Raw genomic sequence first — 15,834 nt, forward strand, 5'->3', positions numbered from 1 at the left:
CTAGGTATAATGAGTAAGACCATGGATGAAAGACTCCAGAACATCATATGATATTACGGTAAGATGGCGAATCGGTGTAAAACCACAGCTAAAAGACTCCATGGCATCCACAGAACAAATAGTTTGCTGGGACAATAAACATAGAACAGATAGTCTATCGGGTCAGTAAACACGGGTGGTCTGCCAAGACCAAGGGAATATATGGCAAGAAGGGTGTAAGACCTTAGCTCAAATAAGGCAACCAATAGAGCCCACTAGTATGTGAGTGCAGGTGGTTCGCCAGGACGTTAAACATGGGGATTATGTTGAGTTAGACCATGTTGATATGTCGTTATGACATTACGGAAAGTCCGTTGTGACGAAAAATGTGGAAAGAACCGTTAAGATGAAAGACATGAGACCCCTATAGGGGAGTTCACCATACAGGTGGTACTCCATGGGCTAAGATAGAAAGGGCGACATGAATGACATGATAATTTTGTAGGTACGCATAAGCAAGATGTGCCCGAAAAGCATAGACCACAATGATAATAAGGGAACTTGCCGAAGGTGGCATGGAATGGGATCTTAGGCATGTCAAATGAGTTCACCAAGGGAAATCTTGAGGAAAAGTTAGTTGTTGGGTATTATCTAACACCTCAGAGACATCATGGAAAGATAACCAGAAGTGGGAAAGATCTTATAGGATCATTATGCAAGTACGAAATCGCAAGGAATAGGGAGTTTCATAATCGCTAAATCCTCCAAGTAAAATGATCGAGGAGAATGATTAAAATGGGGTCTTTGCTCTAAAGAAGATCCAAGCAGTCAAACCTTGAGTTAAACATAGTAATGGTAACGCAGTAAGAATCCACCAAATTGATATGTATCATCCAATAGACCGCCACCATAGTACGCAGACTGCTAGACGTGGCTACGCCAAGAAATCCGTGGTGCTCCCAATGATGCATGGGGGTTTTAAAAATTGCATTTCGTTTCTTGTCTCCTGAACTAAAGAATCAATATGACATTACTGAATGGAATCTCACTAAGTTCGTCTGAACTTACATTTGAAGTGGATGATTGCAAGGTTAAGAGTTGACTCGAGGATCGTTATGAGGGACCAAACCAGATATAACCAAGCCCATATGAAGGGTTGTAATTGTTTCATGCATGTAGAGGGGCACCCCTTGGATACTACGCCTCAGGGAATAATCGAATATAACCGAAGCAAAATCACAAGTTCTATTAAGTTGTAGTAACTGTTCAAGTCTCTTACGTTGAAATGTCGACACCAACCTAGTACATGTATGGAATAGAAATTATTTCATTGTTTAAAGAGAAGCTATTATTATTTATGAAATTAAGTAACGGATAAGGGTATTTAATTTGTTATTGTTGCAAATAATCGGCTAGGAACTTATTAAGAAATAATGGGTAATTGTGGCATCCAATACCCGGACCCAGTGAATGGGTCAAGTATGAGGTGTTAAAATTTGTATGGCACAAGGGTTTAGAGTTTAGGTTTTTGGGCTTTTTTTGGCATTCTAATAGTTCAGGCCCAAACAAAAGCCCATTAAAAAAATTTAACAGTAACAAAATATAGCCCAAAAATTTTAATCTAGAAATCAGGCATGACATTGACAGCTCATGAGCTCTTTAATTTGAGACATTTAAGACTTCAAAATGTGGTTGATAAGACATTTGTAGTTCTAAAAAACATTTCTCATATTAATAACATCACCTTAGTATAGATAAAAAAACAAAGTTGGATCGTACTAGTAGATTACATATTTCATAACTTCAGTCATAGGTGAAATTGAGATGATTTATACTTTGTAGAGTACATGGAAGGAGATGTTAATCTAAATGATATAGAATCAAATTTAGATGACGATGAACTCGGTCAAAGACCAACAGATGATGATAAATAGTATATGCTAAATATTAAAGAGGGAATAACCCAACAAATATGTATTAGAATAATTAGATAAAATTACATATGATGTTTATTTTTATTAGTAATCATGTTATCAACTATATTTTTAGACTAAGATAATACATACGATGATTTAATTTTAAAATTTGTTACTTAGAAATTATTTTTATCATACTAATTTTTTATAGTATTTAATAGTTTTTAAAAATATAAATTATATAACTGTGTAATTATAAATTGTACTACCAAACATGATACAGAGAAGTACGATATAATTACACTCTAGTAACTAAATAAAGCTAAAAAACGACAATTATTTATAATTATAAAAAAATATAATTACTACCTTAATAATTCCACTAACCACACTTAAAAACACATATAAACTTATGATGTGAAAAAAAGAAATACCGTGCGTGTTCAATTATAACATATTTAAATAATAACATATAGTATGTAGTCAAAGTAAAGCTAGAGTTTGGACAATCACGTTTTGTCGGTTCGTAGAGCAACCAATTAAATCTACCTCTCCTTATAATTTTCTAGAATTTTGTCGGTTTTAACAATTCAAATATAGATGAAGATCTTTGTTGACTTGACATAAGAAGAATAAAGATTATTGACCACTAACATTTCGATCCGATCTAATCTTAGTGATTCAAAAGACCTAAATCCATCTGATTCTCTAATTATGGGCTAAACATAACCCAAATATCCAATTTAATAAATAATCAATCACCACATGGAGAGTGGAGACCTCAAATGCATCTTATTTATTTAATTTGATTGTAATATATTCTTCTTCTTAATTATTATGGTTTTCTTTTTTTTTTTTGTTCTTTTTCGCTCTTCGGCACCGTCCTTTTGAAACTAAGTAAATCTTCTACAATAAAATCAATAAATAAACACTTGGCAACCTTTTTGGCCTTCAAAAATGGAGGGAAACCTAACAATATTCCTCCTTTTTGTGATTTCGACAATGATGGTTTGTTCTTCTATTTCTTCATACCATATTTATCACTCTATTAATTTATGAAAAAATAGATGTACAAAATTTTATTTCACAAATATATTAATATCTTTTTCTTCTTTTCCTTTTCCAATTGAAACTTAATATATATATTTTAACATAAAAGCTTTTCAGCATTTTCCAATATCAACGTAAAATTACCCCTTATTATTATAAAATATCTTACTAATTTTTTCCGTAAAATATTTTCTAATTTGATAAGACTTTGTTCACTATAATACCCTCATACTCGACCAGAATATCGGGTCAAAAAATCGGAATGTTACATTTTCTACTACATTCTTCACTTATCAAATATTTTCTTATAAACTTTCATAACTTTTCAATTTAGGTTTTTTTTTGTCATAAAAGTTCAATATTCACTAATTAATCATATTAAATCAATATTCTTTCTTGTTACACTTTAATCACATAATTTATCTCAATATCTTGTTTCACATATCAAATTTTTATGTATTTCACTTCTATTATTTCATCCACATATTTTCTCAAGTTTAACAAGTTAGTCCTTGCCATCATAAAAATTTTATATTTTTCCAAAATTTCACTTTTGCAATACTTTATACATATTTTATCATCTTATAACACATTCATTAAACTTTTATCATAATTTTCTTATTTACATATTAAATGGGTTCACACGTAAACTTTTGTACATTTTTCAATTTAGTCTTTATTGGCACGTAATTTATTTTTCACCATATAAGCACTTTAATCAAATAATTCATTATAATATCTTATTTCACATAACAAATTTTCATAAATACCACTTCTCTTGCTTCAATTATAAATTTCACAAAATTTACAATTTAATCTTTAACATCATGAAGATTCTTTATTATAATTTCATAGTAACATCATTTTGTAATCAATTCACTACTTATCGTAAATCTCATATTTAAGTTTATTTCACTAAAAATAATATTTATGAAATATTTTTAAAAAATCTGTCAGACAAACATAAAAAATATTAATTTTTTTAGAAAAATAAATTATTTTCAAGAAATCGTATTGTAGTGGCATCCAAAAAGAGAAAAATGAGTGAGCATGTATAATTAATTATTAGAAATGGTTTAAATGGTATGAAATACTGAAAAGGTGTCATTTCTAGAATTGATTTAATTGGATGGCATGATGATTTATAAGGACGGTCACTTATCGTAATTTGTTAAAATTATGTCCATTTGATGTGAGCCCAATCGCCACGGCGCAATTGGGAGACATGAAAACTGAAAAGCAAAGCAAAAGAAGTGATGGCAGCGGCGGAAAACCAAATGTTGGGGCGGCCGAAATCTCGAGTATTGGCGGTGGAGTGAGTGAGGGTGTTCTGGTCAAACTTGGCTGCAATTGCTTCATTTTCCTCTTTTTATTTTTTTAAAGAATATAAACAAGTGAAGAAGTAGGTTTGGGAATTGACTCCAGAAGGATTGAAGTACAGATCACTGAGGGCTACCATTGGAAACATGTTGTGCAGCTAATACTGAAAAAGCAGATGAGTGTCAACACACCAATTATTACAGTGCATGTTCCAAACACAGCAACCATCATAGCTTTTTTGTTGTCCTTGTCAGCTGACGCGTTTCTCTAATCTTCTTGTGCTTCAAAATTACTTCTAACACTACATGATGTATAATCAAGTTCCAATGTTTAGTGTGGACGTTGACGATTTTGTAAATCAATTGGCACCACCTGAATATAATTATGTATATTCTAGAAGACATTGTTCACTTCCTATTTATACTCAACTTTTTAATTTAAACTTAAATATTTATTTTGTAATGAATTTAAAATTTAAAATATATATATATATATATTACTTTGGATTTTAATAATTTGTCCCTTATTCATTTCCTGGTTAACATTAAAATAATGATGATGAAATTTAAAAAAAGGTTTCTAAATTTTTAAAATCATAATCCTTTGATGAGATTCTTTTTTTTTTAAAAACAAGGAAATTAAAACTAAGAAAATACATATATTTTGTAGTTGTGTAAGAGGAAGAAAATGTTTAGGGATTTTGAAAAACTATCCCCAATTTTAGTGGTTTAAATCTTATAAAATTCCGTTTAAAAAAAGTGACAACAGATAGGGTCCCCGCAAGTTGAAAACATCAATCACTCTTCACCTTATTATTCTTTTTCTCTTTCGGATCCTTACTTTTTTAACTTCCAAACGTATTTTTGACGCCTCCAATTTCTGCTGCTAAGTGCTAATTCTTATACTTCATCACTTTTTTTGTTTTTCGTCCTTTTGATTTCACACCTCAATTATTTCCTCACTTGAAGACATTAAGAGAGTATTTGTCACTAGGATTTTTTTTTTTTTAAATCAGAATTAAATTTTATATTCTTACAAGAGTTAAATCATAATTTCACAATTTCAATAACTCATATCTTTATAAGTTTTAAAAGATTAAATAAAATTTTTGTCATTTTGAAGGAGAAGCCAAAGTCTAATTCTACTTTTTTACTAAATTAAAATCTTGTAAAAGTTGAAAGTCCAAAGTAAAAATTTTCAATTTTAGAGCCTCCCTGACTTCATCATATGTATATGTATTCGTTGTGTTAACATGACAGCTCATATCTTTAACCACCTTGAGATCTCTACCTTTTAGGAAAACCATCACAAACCACCACAGCATCCTTCTTCCTAAAATTCTCATTATAAAAATTAAGATGAGTTTGGATTCCATCGTCACATATTACTGAACTTTTACTGTGATATTAATATTTGAGTAATTTTACTATTTTTTTTAATGACCATTTCAATTATATTTATTTATATAAGTGAACTTGGTATTTTATTTTATTGGAAGTGGAAGAAACGTAATATTTGCCTATTAATTTATATTACATTAATCAACTATTATAAATGACATTTTAATCATTTAATTATTTATCAATTGCAAACTTTTTTAAATTAGGTTGTTTCTCTGCATAAGTTAATAGCTTCCTTTCATCGTTATTTCTGATTAAAAATACTTTAATAAAAAAATTGCTATAAACTGATATCAAAATAAAATAATTATTATTTTACCAAAATAATTCTTCTCCGATCACCCATCCAAAAAGTACGAACAGGTAGGAATAAAGGTGTCATGACTTCCGGGTACATACCTTTCTTTCTTGTTCACTTTTATACATGACGATGAAAATTAGTTTAACTTCAATCAGTGCGGATTTGCCGACAGGCAACCACAACTAGGTGTTTTCCAAAAGCCTTCCTGCCTACCAAACAAGGGCCATCCCCTACACCTACATATAAAAGTAAATGTAATGTAGGGAATAATGTAGCACGTTCATCATATCCCATCACCATATTTGGCTTCACATACTGCTGTCACTCAATAAACTCACACTGCCAAGTATCATTAATTGGATTACAGTAAATGGTTGCAATAAATAGTGTTATCACAAGTGGATTTTCTGTGAGCTCATGGATATTCAGAAGGATTTTTTTCCCCGATTAGGGGAATGGAGTTATCGTTGCAGGTGTAATGTGTTCAACTGATTATATATCTGGGGTTCCCTGAGCGTTCTCTTGGTAAACTGCTTCTAAACATTCTTTAGCCCGATGAACCTTTGACTGAAGGTAAAAGCTCCCGTTCTTAGCATTTTGCTCGAACAAGTTGTCGTATTTCTGCAAGTAGCTCATTGAAAAATTTTCAATAAAACTTCATAAAAAAGAAGGCATAATATCAGAGGATAATAAGTAAAATTATCTAGCAAACCTTCAAGACTTCCTCCCAGGATGAATGCTCTGTCACACCTAATATCTGCCTTGCCTCTGGTTCGGCCATAATTTTGCTTCCTCTCCTGATATTCTGCATTGTTTCTTGAGCGACACCAGATTTTGAGGCATCTGCAATCCAAGCATATATTAGTGGATGTCACTTCAAGGACTTCAAACATAGTATACAAACTGCGTAAATGCAAGATTATAATGATCATTTTTTTTATTTTAAAGAAAATGCAAGCCATGACACAGTGGAGAGACATACTTGCAAGAGCCTGACGGTATGCCTGGAAAACAGCCCTTCCCAATATTCCAGATCCCATAACAATCAAGTTTGCAAGAATTCTAGCAGCCTGTACAAACACATGGGGGAAAAAAAAGTTAACTTTCTAATAGCCTTTTTCTGTTATCTTACTAAGATTTCCCCTTTTTTTTTTTTTAAAGTGTGTATGAACAAGCAAAGCACATACTGTAGTACATACTAGAGCCATTGAAGATAACCAAATTTAGGGCCAATAAAACTGCTATATACCATCATAAGGTTTCTCAGAAAGCTATTTCATTATCTTGAACAATGTGATAAAGTGCCCCAAATTATCAAAATGGAAAGTCCATCCTAATGGAAACATGACAAGCAATTATCCTATCCAAATCATGTCCCTAAATCACAACTCATAGCTCAATGCTCAGATTGCACTAGCTAGAAAAATGTTCCAGCTGCGAGATTGCCAAGAAAACTAATATCATTGCCCCCAGAAAATTGCAAGCATGATAGCAATACATGCACATATAAGATTATAAGATGAGTACTTCCGAAGATATTGGATGTGTCATGTTGAAGGAGACCGCCAAATTCCCGAAATCTAACAACATTCCATTGATGACTTTGAAAACACTTCCAAGTTCCAAGAACATGAACAAGTGCTTCCCAACACGACACATAACTTTTTGACTAGCATATTATACAAGGTTTTTCAAACAACATGGCATCAAAAGGAAAACCCTTAATTGTTTAAAATTAATAGACCACATTATTACCTTTAACAGTGCTTCTGAAAATGACATATTCCAGTGGAATTTTTAATACAAAAATCAATAAAGCAAAACAACTTCAAAGAACGGAAAAGAAATATAAAAAACAGGGTTCAGATTTATTTACCATAGCTGAAGATTTAAGGTTACTGTCGAAGATAACTCGGAATCCCCAAAGCCTAAACCTGCAAAAATATCAAATATATTAAAGGCACTAAAATGTTAATAAAATTAAAAGAAAATAATCAATAATAAGTAGATAAAGAAGAGGAATATACTGTCACTTACAGAAGGAGATGTGGAATTAAAGACTGAGGGTTTTTGGATGATTATTAGGGTTTTTGAACGAAAGGGATGAGAATTGGAAGCTTGTTGACAGGTATATAATAAGTTGGGCTTTGTTTCGTTAAACTGACAAATCGAATTAAACACTCCATATTGGGCCATTTTGGAAACCAAAATGCGTTTCGACAAGTCGGTTATTAAAACACAAAGAGATTTTGGGCTTTTAAATTATATTTTAACTACTTCCCGTATATCTTTGTAGTGTGATAAAGATTATATTTTAATCTTTTTATTAAGAAACCTGAATGAATAAAACAGTTATTTTTAATTTCAAATATGTGATATTTTTATATGTTATATTAACAAATAATTTAAAATTTTTTTATTGTTCATTTTACGGTTCATATTTGAGATTTAGGGTTGTTTTATTCTAAAATTCAAACCAATATTTCTTTTTAAAATACAATATACATTATCGTTCTACCTAACTTATTGTTGTTTCTAACATAAATATTTTATTGTTTTAAAAATAAAAAAAATGTTTGATAACTGTTTTCCAAAAATTATATTTAAACTATGAGCTACCACGTATTTCAATCTCCATGGTTTCACCAATAAATTTTGGCTGGAGTGGAGCTTAAAGCTCCAGTGGATGGACTGGAACCCCAGTAAAGGGACAGATTACTCCTTTAGCTCCTCTCTAATTATTATTTTATTTGTTTATTTATTTTATTTTTAATATAAATTATATTCTTAAAAATATTTAATTATGCTTTAACATAAATATAAATTATAAAAAAAAATCACTTGCAGAGAGACTTGTAAATTTCAAAAAGCATCTCTGCCATTAAAGAAACGTATCATTATCATTAGCATCACAAACTAATTAACCAATATATAGATAAAAATGTTATTTTTGGTTAACAAAATCCAAAAATTAACATTGTTGGATACTTTTAGATATTACTTAACTTATAAACCATATATTAATATTTTATTTTACAACAAATACATAAATTTTCAGCTTAAAATTTTAATTTTAATTTTAATTTGAATTCTTAACTTTTGAACTGTATGTCTACCTGGCATATAAAATTTTACAATATTGCCCATCCACTTGCAATACATCATCAACGCCTCTTTCCCTTCTACTTATTTACCCTTTCTAGATTATAATCTCATTTTTGAATTTTCTCCTTTTAATTTTTGCAAAATGTTTTAATTATTTAATTTTATAAATTATTTCATTTAAGTGTATTTTCCCTCTAATTATTAAGAGTTAAAAAGGAGTTATAGGTAAAAATAAAAGGTTTCATTAAAAAATTAAAAATATTTTTTTCAATTTTTATAAAAAAAATCTAAAATAATAAAAAGACAAAACTAGGATAAATAGTAACTAATGATAACTATTAATTTTGTTAATAACGTGAACTATCAGAAAAGAAACCGTTAACATGTGTAAGCGATCATCATATATGTTTTTTTTATTACAATATGGAGAATATTAACTGATAAAATTTGTTAATTTCGTTAGTGACGTGTGAGCAATCATCAAATAAAATTTTTTTATTACAATAAAGAGAATATTAACTAATAAAATTCGTTAATTTCGTTAGTGGCATGTGAGCGATCATCAAAGAATTTTTTATTACAATAAAGAGAATATTAACTAATAAAGCTCGTTAATTGCGTTAGTTACGTGTTAGCGATCATTAAAGATGTCATTTATTATAATAAAAAAATATTAACTGATAAAATTCGCTAATTTCGTTGATGACATTGAGAGATCATTAAAGAAATTTTTTATTATGACAAAAAAATTAACTGATAAAATTCGCTAATTTCGTTGATGACATTGAGAGATCATTAAAAAAAAATTTTATTATGACAAAAAAAATACTAACTAATAAAATTCGTTAATTGATTAGTGATGTATGAAGGACGGTCACAAATTGTTGCTAACAAAATGAAATGTTGCCGTTAACTTTAAAGTAACGTACGGGAGAGAAAAGTGAACAGAAAGTTTTTTTTAAGAAATCATTTATGTCACGTGACTGAGAATAACTCGAACTATAGCCTCTCCAACATATTACCTCGACCTTTCGGCCCATGATCAAACACAAATTAATATTTCAAATCCAAGAAGCATAATCTTTAATATTTCCCAAGCTTCAAATAACAAACAGGTAGAATAAAATTTGAAAACTTGACTTGACTTACCCAGCTATGGAAGACATTTAATAAACTTAATAAACTATAACAAGTACGACATAAATGTTCTTCAAACTGGGAAATTAGCTGATAAAATTGAATGGCGGTAACCATTCAATTGGTTTTCCTTTGCTTTGAAGGCTTTTCTGGTTTGAGCTCCACTTCATCATCCTCTGAACCTTCCTCATTATCGCTGTTGCCAGACAAATCTTCAGACGAATCTTCGTCCATGGTTCTTTTCTCAAAGGCACTGCTAAAATTCTCACACTCTCTCATCTGCTTCGCAATCAGGTTCTTCAGCTCTATGTTCACCTTCATCATGTTTCATAAGTTTGATTATCCATCAGAGAATATAACTGACGAAGTATACATATTCAGACTGCATTTGGAAACCATACCTCTAAGTCGTACCAATCATCAGCTAAATCATTAGGGCAAGCAGGGCATTTCATGACATTTTTTTTAAAGCGGAGGTTCCGACCACCTGCATTTCTCTCCCTTAGAGTTGACCTCCCAGCAAATACACCTACTAAGCAAAGCTTGCAGAAATTATGACCACAAGCTGTCGTCACTGGCTGATACAGCACGAACAGATTTTGCAACCAAATTCTGCAATACAAAAGCAACTTATTTGCCTTCAATTTTTTAGATAATTGGTGAAGGCAGTAAAAAGGAAGGCAGTAAGGTAACCTTTTTGAATCCTCTTTCTAGCCGCTTCACTCAGAGGTTTTTTATTTACTGTTCTCCTCACAATTTTCCTGGAAGCAGCAGAAGGTTCGCCATTTTTTTTTTCTTTTTTCCTGCTCATTGGTGGTGGTTTCATCCACTTCCAGCACCCATCAGCTTCCTGAAGACAAAAATTATAACCCAAGGTGACAAACAAGGCCACGCATGCAACTGAAATATAAACAGCAGTATTTGTATTTCAAGATTAGGCTGTATTTGTATGTATATACTGACATCAAAGTCCCACGACGGGCTTTCTTTTCTCTCCGTTATATCGGAAGCCCTTTCAAGCTCTTTAATTGCTGGCAAAGGTCTGGGGCAGTCGCCGTGCACGTCACTACAATGAAGACAAAAGGAAACCAAGTGAAAAGTATTACGTACAAGATCAAACAGTTCATCGGCAAATATTGTAGAAACTAAGCACGAACCTGGTCCATGGGGCTGGAGCATTGTCGCACCTAAGTATTAAATATCTGCAGACCTTGAAGCCCTGCACAGGAAAGCATTCATCAGTATATTACAATTGCAAAAGAAGAACCAAATTGTAAATATAATGGTGTTGGATATATAGAAAATACTTGAACTCCAACATTTCGCCAGCATTTTTCAACCCTGTAAATCCCATCATAACGTAACCCTTTTACTGGAGCATATGAAGAATGTTTGTCCTTGGCACACCTGCCCATCACCACAAGATAATATGCCCATCACCACAAGATAATATAAACTCATTCAAACTGTCAGAATTTCAGATAGTTGAGCATTGATTGTTTAAACAATGACATTTCAATTTGGATTCGTGAACAAATATGTAATGGAAAAAAAAAACTTTAGATATTGGAAGTTGGAACAACTTACCTGATAACCCGAAGAGGGTAACCTTTTCTGCAACTGAGACGAAGCGCCTCATTCGCACTCTTAAACTCTTGATCAAAAGACTGGATCTTATTGGTCCTTTTGTTCCCACTCAGATCTCTCCCTCCACTGCAATTTTTTCCTCATGAACCACAGAGTTAAATTCAATGTTACGACGTTATCCAAACTCTTTGATGAACAAAACAGGAGGGTGAAAACAAAATTACCTTCCAGTGTAAAGGAACCATTCTCCATGATCCTCATCATCTTTGTAACCCCCAGAGAGTATGACTGACTGTGCACCATGATTTTGCTGGCCTGCAATACCTGTAATAGGAGGAAAGTGACCACCCCATTGCCTGCATTCCAACCTACTCCCCCAAGTGTCTCCGACAAGCACTCCTCGGTTCCTCACCGGTTCATTTTCGGCCAGTATCGGACCAAAATGATCTGCTGGAATCGTGACAAAGATCCGACCACTTGCAGCATTGGCCATCCCTTTCCTTTTTGCCCTCTCCGTAGTATAAGCCTTGTCTGGTCTATCTTGATTGTGAACATATTCATAAACCTGTGAAGACCCTTCACCAGCACCACTCGATTTCAACATCTTTGCCATTCGGATGGCAGACACAAGCGTAAGGTTGATACGAGGTTGATTTGCCATCGCCGCAGGTATCGGTTTACGACACAAGGCACAATTTCGCTTCCCTTGTCGAACCGATTGGTTGAAACACTTCAAACAGAAATTGTGCCCGCACGGCGTCTGAAAAAAAAAAACAAACCACCACTTCGTTTGATTACTTCTGAAACAACAAGAAACATGAAATATGATAAAACTTCGTATAGTCCGAAACATCGTTCACTGCAAAAAAGTGAAAGATCTAAGCAAAAAGCTCACCGTAACAGGTCTTTCGGGCATGTTTAAACAAATGGTGCAGTTAAAGCTCTCATCAGAAACCTTGGACGCTTTCACAGTAGTCTTTGCTTTCCCTTTGAACTTCTCAACCTTACCCTTGTTTTTTTCACCGTCGTCCTTGTCTTCCAGTTCCGGTGATTCAACAGCTGGTCTCCCGCTAAGCAACTCCTGCCTCTTCCTGGCCTTCTCCTCCTCCGTCAGTGACTTGTCAGCCTGAATGGCCAGAATCTTAGCGACCATAGAATTGTCAGCGGCGGAAAAGGAAGAAGCAGCAACCGCGTTATTCGTAGGGGTCAAGGTGTCGAGATCATCTCCATTGATGCGATTTTCACACTCGGGGCAACCCAAGTAATCATCGGAGATGAAATGGGATTCACGACTGGAAATGAGGCAAGACTGGTGCCAAGGTGCTTGGCAGACGACGCAAAGGATGATATCCTCCCCGGGATTTGAACTGGCTTTGCACAACATGCAAAGCTCAGCATCACCAGGCTGCTGGTTAACATCATCTGCCGCCATCGGTGTTCACTTTTGAGAACAAAAACGCAACACAAAAAAAAGGACTAAAAGAGGGTTAAAGAGTGAGGGCTTTGAAGGATTTTGGGATGATGGGGACAACAATGGAGTCAGCGTTTTATAGAGGAGAAGAGCGGTTTCGGGAATCATTGGCTACGTAAGCTTTTTCCTTTTACGAGTAAAAATATGATGGTTCATGCAACAACGGCTTAAAATGATTTCCTACCAAATGACAATATTGTCCCTCTTATATATTTTAATTTTCCTATATTTCTATACCTCAATTGAATTTGATATTATTTGTTAAAAAAATTTTAAAATAATATTTTTTTATAATAGGAGTATTTGTATCTTTAATTTCTTATATAATTAAAAAATATAATTACTTTGAAAAAGTATCTCTTCAAATATTATTTGCTCACCTATTTTGAGATTAAAACTAAAAAATTCACTCATGGTTAGCAGTGGTACATTTAGCAATTTTCTTTCTTTAATTCATTATTATTATTATTATTATTGTCTAGTAAATTTGTAACTTTTTTCCGTACAAATGAGTATTAATATTACATATTTAATTCTACTTAAACTTGCTACTTTTAAAAATCTATAACAATATTAATTTCAACTAAATTATAATAAATTTGATAATTACAATAGATTTGTAGATAGATTGTTGTAACTAAGTTAAGGGCAACAATTCATTTTATTAGCAACAATTTGTGACGATCGTTCATACGTCACTAACGAATTAACAAATTTTATTAGTTAATATTTATTTTATTGTAATAAAAAAAATTTTAATGATCGCTCAACGTACCTAATGAAATTAAAAAATTTTATTAGTTAATATTTTTTTATTGTAATAAAAGACATCTTTAATGATCATTCAACGTCACTAACGAAATTAACGAATTTTATTAGTTAAATTTTTTTATTGTAATAAAAGACATCTTTAATGACCGCTCACACGTCACTACCGAAATTAACGAGTTTTATTAGTTAACATTCTCTTTATTGTAATAAAAAAAATTCTTTGATGATCACTCACACATCACTAACGAAATTAACGAATTTTATTAGTTAATGTTCACTTTATTGTAATAAAAAAATTACTTGATGATCGCTCACACGTCACTACCGAAATTAACGAGTTTTATTAGTTAACATTCTCTTTATTGTAATAAAAAATTCTTTGATGATCACTCACACATCACTAACGAAATTAACGAATTTTATTATTTAATGTAATAAAAAAATTTTATTTGATGATTGCTCACACGTCACTAACGAAATTAACGAATTTTATCAGTTAATATTCTCCTTATTGTAAGAAAAAAACATATTTGATGATCGCTCACACGTGTTGATGTTTTTCTTTTTTGATAGTTCACGTTATTAACAAAATTAACGGTTATTATTAGTTACTATTTATCCGATAAACCTAGTTGTCTTTTTATTATTTTATATTTTTTATAAAAATTGAAAATATATTTTTAAATTTTTAATGAAAAATAAAATGTTTCTTGTAACTCCTTTCTAACTCTTAATTAGAAGGAAAATATGCTTAAATGAAATAATTTATAAATATATATATTATAAAAATTAAATAAATAAAACATTTTGCAAAAATTAGAAGGAAAAAAATATAGAAAATTCGAAAGTGAGATTATAATCTATAAAGGTTAAATAAGTAAAAGGAAAAGATAATATTTTGCAAGTGGATGGGCAATATTGTAAAATCGGGAGCATTCAGTACTTTTGCTACCCCAACATTACCTTTTTTGTCTTTTATATGCCAGGTAGACATACAGTTCAAAAATTAAGTAAATTACCTTAAAAGGTTTTTTATATTTTGAGAAGAGGAATTCAAATTGAAATTTTAAGCGGAAAATTCATGGATTTGTTGCAAAATAAAATATTAATATATGTTTTATAAGTTAAGTAATATCTAAAAGTATCCAACAATGTTAATTTTTGGATTTTTTTAACCAAAAACAACATTTTTATCTATATATTGGTTAATTAATTTGTGATGCCAATTATACGTTTCTTTAATGGTAAAGATGACTTTTTGAAATTTACAAGTCTCTTCGCAAGTTGGTTTTTTTTTTTTTATAAATTTGGTTTTATGTGTATGAATAAATTTTGATTTATCTAATTCTCAAAAAATTTTAATACAATTATTGATATAGTATCATTTTATATTTATATATTGTATACAGAAATAATTATATTTATCCAATATCAAAATAAATTGATATTTATTTCTTTAATGTATGACTGAATCATAATTAAAGTTTCATGTATACATTTGAATCATAATTAAAGTTTCATATGTATAATTTCACCAAATTAAAAATCATATATACAATTACACATTAAACTAAAATTCATACACTTTTGAGATTTACCTCTTTTTCTTCTAGGTTAAGGCTTCCTTTGGATGCAAAATAAGTCATGGTGAGATGGAATGTTGAGAGAATATTCTTTTTCACTGTATTGTTTTGATGTTTGGATAAATAATGGTGAGGTGCAGTTAAAAATTTCAATCTCACTGCTGGTTTCATTTTGGACTGGAGCTAAAAGTTCCAGTCTATCCACAGTGGGCAG

The 15,834-nt window shown here is 31.3% G+C and overlaps 1 protein-coding gene and 1 pseudogene across 1 annotated transcript; both read right to left on the minus strand.

Annotated features, from left to right (window-relative positions):
- Positions 1-5,956: 5,956 nt before the first annotated feature.
- On the minus strand, positions 5,957-8,166 carry LOC107946618 (mitochondrial import inner membrane translocase subunit PAM16 like 2). The gene is made up of 5 exons (XM_016881025.2): positions 8,004-8,166; positions 7,843-7,900; positions 6,949-7,036; positions 6,679-6,809; positions 5,957-6,587 (listed from the first exon to the last, which is right to left on the minus strand). Exons 2-5 carry the CDS (start codon positions 7,843-7,845, stop codon positions 6,459-6,461), a joined length of 351 nt encoding a protein of 116 aa, XP_016736514.1. The 5' UTR covers positions 7,846-7,900; positions 8,004-8,166; the 3' UTR covers positions 5,957-6,458.
- Positions 8,167-10,128: 1,962 nt separating this feature from the next.
- Positions 10,129-13,305, minus strand: LOC107946619 (E3 ubiquitin-protein ligase ORTHRUS 2-like; annotated as a pseudogene).
- Between the last annotated feature and the right edge of the window lie 2,529 nt (positions 13,306-15,834).

This window comes from Gossypium hirsutum, chromosome D12 (genome assembly GCF_007990345.1).
Source record: "Gossypium hirsutum isolate 1008001.06 chromosome D12, Gossypium_hirsutum_v2.1, whole genome shotgun sequence".
NCBI classification, from domain to species: domain Eukaryota; kingdom Viridiplantae; phylum Streptophyta; class Magnoliopsida; order Malvales; family Malvaceae; genus Gossypium; species Gossypium hirsutum.